The sequence below is a fragment of the Procambarus clarkii genome, chromosome 20, assembly GCF_040958095.1.
Source record: "Procambarus clarkii isolate CNS0578487 chromosome 20, FALCON_Pclarkii_2.0, whole genome shotgun sequence".
In the NCBI taxonomy this organism is placed as follows: domain Eukaryota; kingdom Metazoa; phylum Arthropoda; class Malacostraca; order Decapoda; family Cambaridae; genus Procambarus; species Procambarus clarkii.
In genome coordinates, this window is record NC_091169.1 from 28825881 (window position 1) to 28833943 (window position 8063).

Here is an 8063-nt window from a genome sequence, read left to right on the forward strand (position 1 = left end):
ACCAGTTTGGAACATAATTTAGCTCTGTCCATGTCATAACAGTTGTGAACATGGGTGGCAATTGACCTCTGACAACCGAGTTCTCGGTATACCCCATCTAAGGTTTCAACAAATATAACAAGATCATTATCAGATCTAACTTTCTGCTAGAAATCTGGGAAAGGATTCCCAGATTTAAACCTCTGTGGTTTAACACTTAAAGTTTTTTAACAAGAATAAAAAAGAATTACTAGATCTAAACTTCTGTGGTTTAACATTTAAGGGTTTATCAAGTATAGTAAAAGGACTTCCAAATCTAACCCTCTGTAGTTTAACTTTTAAGCAGAGTATTGTTATATAATATGATTTATTTTAAATGCTTTAATAGTAACATTTGGCACTTTGGCTGACACCAGGACTGGCACCAGGACTGGCACCAAGACTGGCACCAAGACTGGCACCAGGACTGGCACCAAGACTGGCACCAGGACTGGCACCAAGACTGGCACCAGGACTGGCACTAACACTGGCACCAGGACTGGCACCAACACTGGCACCAGGACTGGCACCAACACTGGCACCAGGACTGGCACCAACACTGGCACCAGGACTGGCACCAACACTGGCACCATAACTGGCACCAACACTGGCACCAGGACTGGCACCAGGACTGGCACCAAGACTGGCACCAAGACTGGCACCAGGACTGGCACCAAGACTGGCACCAACACTGACACTAGGACTGGCACCAAGACTGGCACCAAGACTGGCACCAGGACTGGCACCAAGACTGGCACCAACACTGGCACTAGGACTGGCACCAACACTGGCACCAGGACTGGCACCAACACTGGCACCAGGACTGGCACCAACAATGGCACCAGGACTGGCACCAACACTGGCACCAGGACTGGCACCAACACTGGCACCAGGACTGGCACCAACACTGGCACCAGGACTGGCACCAGGACTGGCATCAAGACTGGCACCAAGACTGGCACCAGGACTGGCACCAGGACTGGCACCAGGACTGGCACCAAGACTGGCACCAAGACTGGCACCAGGACTGGCACCAAGACTGGCACCAGGACTGGCACCAGGACTGGCACCAAGTGACTGTAGAAGCTGACGCCAGATGCTGGAGCCGGATGCTGGAGCCGGATGTTTCTCCTGTCACATCAATCTGCGGAAAAATTGAAGATCTCTATTATGCATGTAATTTATAGGATATGTGGACCTGCGAGCGGCTGCAAGCAACAGTCTGATCGATCAAAGTATCACCAGAAAAAATAATCACACAATGTTTTCACAAAACTTGTGAGTATCGGAACTCTTGAAACCAACTTAAGGTAATCTACAGGTTCCGAGAGTGAGGGGGGGTGTCGTTGCTACGTTGTTATGGTGTGGTGAACAATATGGCAACGTTGTTATGGTGTGGTGAACATATAACAACAGTGTTATGGTGTGGTGAACATATAAGAACAGTGTTATAGTGTGGTGAACAATATGGGAACTGATGTATTGAAGAGCAGGGAGCACACACTCCCGGAGAGACTCATGTTGTCACCCACAGACAGTCACAGTCAAACATTAATAGACAGACAATCACAGATAGACAGTCACAGACAGACATACTTGGGAGTGGACGTAAGACCTAATCTAACTCCTGAGGCACATATAACTAGGATAACGACAACAGCGAACTCTACACTGGCAAAAGTTAGAACATCATTCAGAAACTTAAGTTAGGAGGCATTTAGGGCGCTTTACACTGCCTACGTGAGGCCAGTCTTAGAGTATGCCGCACCAACGTGGTGCCCCCTACCTAAAGAAATACATAAGGAAACTGGGAAAGGTTAAGAAGTTTGCGACAAGACTCGTCCTAGAATTGCGAGGAATTGGGTATGAAGAGCGACTGAAGGAACTGTACTTGACGACGCTAACAAAAAATGCAGGGAGCGGAGAGATATGATAGCGACATATGAAATGCTCATAGGGATTGATAGAGTGGAAAGAGACGAAATGTTCACACTGAATATCAAAGGAACAAGGGGGCAAGGGGATTGAAGCTGGAAACTCAGATGAGTCATGTAGATGTTAGGAAAATGACAGTTGGGAAAACCTGTCTAAGGAACGTATCAGAAAGGAAAAGGATGGCTGGCAAAGAGGGAACTATGATGAGATGAGAAAATTCCTAATGGGAATACCATGGGAAACAGAACAAGGAAACATCTGTACAAGATATGATCGACTACGTCACCCAGAAGTGCCAGGAAGCTGTAGACAGGTTTATTCCGGTCCAAAAATAGAAAACTGAAAAGCATCAGAAGAATACTTGGTTCAGTAAGGCATGTAAGGAAGCAAACTTATTAAGAACAAGATAGACAGAGACCACAGGACAACTTGGACAAACTGGAGGAATGATCAAGAAAATGGCTAATAAAGTTTATCTCAAGTGTAAAATAATGAAACTAGGTGAAGGGAGCCGAACACAAGGTGCCATCTGAGTGGTGAAATCCTTCAAGATTCAAGTAGTGAGAAACATCTGGGTGTTTGGTATCACACCGAACCTGTCCCCAGAAGCCCAGCAAACAGATATCATTAGCGGCGTATGTTACATTGGCCAACATAAGAACTGCCTTTAGAAACTTGTGAACCACATATTTTAGACCAATTCTGAGGTGTGCAGCTCCAGCCTGTAGTCCATACCTAGTTTAAAACGGGAACAAGTTAGAGAAGATTCAGAGGTATGCCACTAGACTAGTCCCAGAACTGAGAGGTATGAGTTACGAAGAGAGGCTCCGGGAATTAAACCACACATTCCTGGAAGACAGAGGAGTTGGGGGGGGGGGGGGACATGATCACCACCTACAAAATTCTCAGGAATTGATAGGTACAAACTATTTAGCATGGGCAGAACACGAGCAAGGCGACTCAAGGGGGAAACATAGTACTCAAATGAGCCAAAGAGACATTAGAAAGAATTTTTTCAGTGTCAGAGTAGTTAACAAATGGAATGCATTAGGCAGTGATGTGGTGGAGGCTGACTCCATACAGTTTCAAATGTAGATATGATAGAGCCCAGTAGGCTCAGGAATCTGTACACCAGTTGATTGACGGTTGAGAGGCGGGACCAAAGAGTCAAAGCTCAACCACCGCAAGCACAACTAGGTGACTCTAGACAGTCACATGCAAACTGTCACTTGCAGACCCCACAACCACACAGACAGACACATAACATAGATCGTCACCTGTTATGTGCCTGATGACGCAGAGAACAGCAGAAGTTACTACGACATCCAGCAGACAGGCGGCCAGCACAGCGCCCAACACCACCGTCACCCCCTGCTGCAGCTCCTGCTGCTCAGGGCAAGCTGTGGGACACTGTGAGGTGTTGGACACAGGTGGTTCTACAGGGCGGGAGTTACCCCGAGGCCTCCAAGTTCCTGTCGGACAGACTGAATATATTCGAAATGTTAATTACACCATTAACAAACATATTTGCTTGTTTGCAAAGCTCATCAAGACTAGTTATCTCTAGCTACATAAAAGTATTACACTAAAATTTAGTACGCCTTATCAAATTTTAGAAATTAAAATATTTTCTTCAGTAATTTTGATATTCAATTTTTAGCTCCTTTATAACATTTAACAAAATTCCAATAATGGTCGCGAATTATTACAGACCCAAAGACTTTACAAAGGTTCTTGTGTATTACCACCACGTAGTGAGACTGACAGAGGTCAGTGGTCAAGTTGTGTGCTGGCGGAGGACAGCTGTCAACATGACCACTGAGCCTGGAAAGTGTAGCACAAGTGGAGAAAAAATTATAACACTTTTATTATCTTTTGTAACTTCTCTCATTTACAGAGAGGTACAAAAGTCTATACAAAATCCTAAATAAATATTACACAAATTAAAGGAGAATTAAAATAAAATGGATGTTTTAAGCACTCCTGAGTACACTGAAACAATAAATATCATAGCAATCACAGAAACATGGATATAAAACAGGGAACTATTAACAGAATATCGAATTAAGTTATATTAACACTGAGAGTTTAGACGAGGAACTGTAATAGTCACTTATGGCTACAACAGCACATCTTGAAATCCATTACATTATACTCTTTTCCAGAATCCATCTACCCTTTCCGAATACCCAAGAACCCGCTCCCAGTATCCGACAACCCGCTCCCAGTATCACACAATCAGTACAACACATTCTGTAACAATCAATAACAATCATCAGAAAATAGGATATAACACATCCTGTTGTCTGATGTTTTCCAGACTTTTGCTCTGCTGTTTTTGCTTTGATTTCATCTATAAGACCATAGAGTAATAAGCAGCGACCTCGCTGGGTGTGGTGGGACTTGGCTGTTACAGTGTTATACTGACCTGGGTGTGGTGGTACTTGGCTGTCACAGTGTTATACTGACCTGGGTGTGGTGGTACTTGACTGTTACAGTGTTATACTGACCTGGGTGTGGTGGTACTTGGCTGTCACAGTGTTATACTGACCTGGGTGTGGTGGTACTTGGCTGTCACAGTGTTATACTGACCTGGGTGTGGTGGGACTTGGCTGTCACAGTGTTATACTGACCTGGGTGTGGTGGTACTTGGCTGTCACAGTGTTATACTGACCTGGGTGTGGTGGGACTTGACTGTCACAGTGTTATACTGACCTGGGTGTGGTGGAACTTGGCTGTCACAGTGTTATACTGACCTGGGTGTGGTGGGACGAGGCACACAGTGAAGTCAATGTTGCCATATTTCATGTTCACCAACAATGCCGTCACGTCGTCTCGTGTGTACTCCTTTTCCTTACTGTTGTCCCCGCACTGACCCGCTGCTGACAGTCTGGAGTTGTTCACTCCCTGCAACAACATTACAAGAAGTTACTAACATTCACTCAGTGTGACCTCTTCACCAGTCTCTACGAGGGTCAATATTGTGTATATATAAATATCTAGTGACTCTAAGGCAAGATAATGTTGACCAAGAGGCTCCAGGACTGTAGGGACGCTGGTGGTGTGAGAGAGAGGAGAGGGAAGGTCACACTGACCTACCTCTACTGCCTGTGTCAGCCGGACTCTACACCAGCTGGTATTCTCCTCATCGTGGCTACTGGAGCTGTCACTGTTATGTCTCGAACGTGTGCGGTGTCCCCGCCTGCTGGTAAGCATAAAGGATAAGGCCTGTTCTCCCTTGGTGGTCACAACAGCGATGTTCACCTCACTGTCACGTTGCTGAAAACTGAACCACAAGTCCAGCTCATGCTGGTCCTCTGGTACAGGTATCCAGACTCCGATAATGGTGGTATAGGTCTGGCACGGAGGCTGACCTGTGGGAGAGACAGCTGAGCTAAGTAAAGGAGTGGTAGAAGACTGGTTAAGGGTAGAAAGGGAGAATTATGGGGAGAGGGGGAGGATAAAGATGGAGATGGGAGGATAACCTTTGAGAGGGGAATATACAGGGAAGCGAGAAGGATAAACGTAGTGAAAAAAAAAAGATAGAGCGGGAGAGATCAGGATAATTGTGAAGACGGGAGGATAAAGGAGGAAAGAGAAGGATAAAGGTGCAGTGGGGAGGAGGAGGATGCAAAACAGGTGGAGGGAAGGGGGAGGGCTGGGGAGGCCTTCATACCCACACTTGGAGAGCAAAACCCCAAGATGCCGCAGGGATGCTGAGGAGTCACGTCAGTGTAACACTGATGATTAAGATGCATCACCTAGGCGAGGAAGTGGTTGAAAATATTTTCATAATAAAGTATGATAAGAACCAAGAAAAAAGGGAGCCATCAGTGACATGCAGCTGAAAGGTGGGACCCGAGAGCTGACGCTTGCCCTGGATGCATATATAGATGAGCACATGTGGGGTAGAACCCTAAGGAAGAGTAACTGGAGCAGCTCTCACCAGGTGACTCTGCAGCACTGGTCGTGGTGGCCAGCAGCGCCGTCACCACCAGAGGAAGTGTTGCCAGCATCGTGTCGCTGACGGGACGACCAGCCTCCAGGCGCGACAGAGTCGTTCAGCGACAGTAACAACACAGAAGGGGATCCACGACCTGCTAGCGCAGCTGCCTCCTTCACAGTGCCTTCTAGAGTAAATCCGGCCGGATACTGCCACTCCTCTGGCCGGATTAATCACTGGCATCCTGGACTGAATTATCAGCTCACACTTTATTTTTTTTATATAAATGCATCATCAAGCGATTTTAAGGAAAAGAAAGGGAACTCATTTCCTGTGTTGTGTGTGTGTGTGTGTACTTACCTAATACAGATTGCCAAACCAAGCTTCAGCTCTTGGGCCCCGAATTTGTAGTCGATCGTTTATGGCAAGAGTCGAAAGTCATTCTGATCTCATTGTTTTCTTGCTATATTTGCTATGGATACATGTCCCCTCTGTTATTGTTTTGTAATCCACAAGTTAACAGGGAATATTAGCTAGTGAATCAAGCACAACAACAGTTAACAAGTGATGGGTGGAAGTACATCTTAAGTATTCAGACTGGTCACACATCAAGGTCAGGTCAAAGGGGTTAAGACAGCCGTTGCTCACACAAACCAATGTACCAGCCAAGATGACAAAGGGTGACCTCTAAGTTCCTGGGAACAAGGAGATTTACAGTTAATCAGATTACACCCTCCTTGGGATGCTGGGTACAATGGTTCAGGCTAAGACCGGCTGGTGGACAGTCTCATGGTGGCAGCGGTCCTAGCAAGCTCTCCTTACCTCCGGCTGTGGCAGCAACGAAGTGGACCCGACCAAATGTTAGGACCCGCTGAGTGATCTTGGTGACCGAGTCCAGTCCGCAGTGTGTGAGTATTGTATGGACCACTAACGAGGTGTGGAGAGTTATAGTCATGATTAGGTATATAGTGTTTGGGCCGAGGGAGGGGGTAGACGTACCGTGCGCGCTCCGTTAAAATCGTGACATTAACAGGGATTCGTAGGGCTACTGCCGTGGATTACTGATTACAGACATAAGAAAGTGCATAGTGACCCGCTGGAAAATTGAAAATAGTCATTAACAATAGAACTTTGTGTTAAATAGAGAATAAACGGGAGACCGCGTGTGAGCCAGTGAACGAGGCTTTGTGTACATGCGTGTATTAGGAAAAAAAAACAAAAAAAATAGTGAACGGTGATTCATGGAACAGTGATGTGGAACGGGTATCACAACAACATATAAGTTGGAAGTGAATATTATAAATATAGAATACTAGAAATATAGAATAGTGGCAAGAGGCGGCATCAGTGGTTATAAATCGGGTAACTGGAAACTGGTGACATCAACCTGGGCCACAAGAGGTCACCTGTACTGACCGGGGGACCAGCCTCGCTACCTACGCTAAGTACCTGCCATAAAGTTGAACAAAATAACATACATAATATTACAAATATACGGTATACATATAATATTATAAATATTAAACATATAAATATATATATATATATATTGTTACAAATATACAATATACATATAATATTATAAATATATAGATATATACAACAAAACAAGGCAATATGGGAGTAAATAAACAAATTTGTGGCCACTGTAACAACTCCTTAAAGACGAAGGTAACGGGAATTGAATGTTATATCTGTAAGACTAGATTCCATTCGGCTTGTACAGGAGTGAGTAACACTACGGCATTGAGAGCTGGCCACTTGCTCTGGGTGTGTAAAAATGACCTGCCAGCTTGGAATATCCTAAAAAACCTTCTAGATAACATGACGCATGATCGGAAAACATTCATTGGAAGCCTACCAGCCATCCAGAAGGAGTGGGAAAGGAACAACAATTCTAATATACAAGGGGCGGAGGCTATAGTCAGGGATGAAACTGAGGCTGAAACTCAGGAAGTTGTAAACTCTGACTCAGTAGGCCAGGATGTAGATGACAGTAAACTAGAAAGTGTACCAGACAGCACTGACAGCTCGATAGGTACAGACACTACGACGGTTCTCGATAGAGCAATTCAGAACAGAAGGACAGACTTATGCAAATTTTATGCAAAGGGCATATGCAGACATAGATATGCTGGTAATAAGAAAGGATTAGAATGCAGTTACC

The 8063-nt window shown here is 45.1% G+C and overlaps 1 protein-coding gene across 3 annotated transcripts; it reads right to left on the reverse strand.

Annotated features, from left to right (window-relative positions):
- Nucleotides 1-933: 933 nt before the first annotated feature.
- On the reverse strand, nucleotides 934-6109 carry LOC123751860 (uncharacterized). 3 transcript variants are annotated; one of them, XM_069327822.1, is made up of 5 exons: nucleotides 5900-6109; nucleotides 5053-5327; nucleotides 4710-4860; nucleotides 3231-3425; nucleotides 934-1162 (listed from the first exon to the last, which is right to left on the reverse strand). In XM_069327822.1, exons 1-5 carry the CDS (start codon nucleotides 5967-5969, stop codon nucleotides 1158-1160), a joined length of 696 nt encoding a protein of 231 aa, XP_069183923.1. In that variant the 5' UTR covers nucleotides 5970-6109; the 3' UTR covers nucleotides 934-1157. The 3 variants fall into 3 exon arrangements, with proteins under 3 accessions (XP_069183923.1, XP_069183924.1, XP_069183922.1); XM_069327821.1 differs by having other exon boundaries at nucleotides 950-1162; nucleotides 3231-3437; XM_069327823.1 differs by lacking the exon at nucleotides 3231-3425 and having other exon boundaries at nucleotides 942-1162.
- Between the last annotated feature and the right edge of the window lie 1954 nt (nucleotides 6110-8063).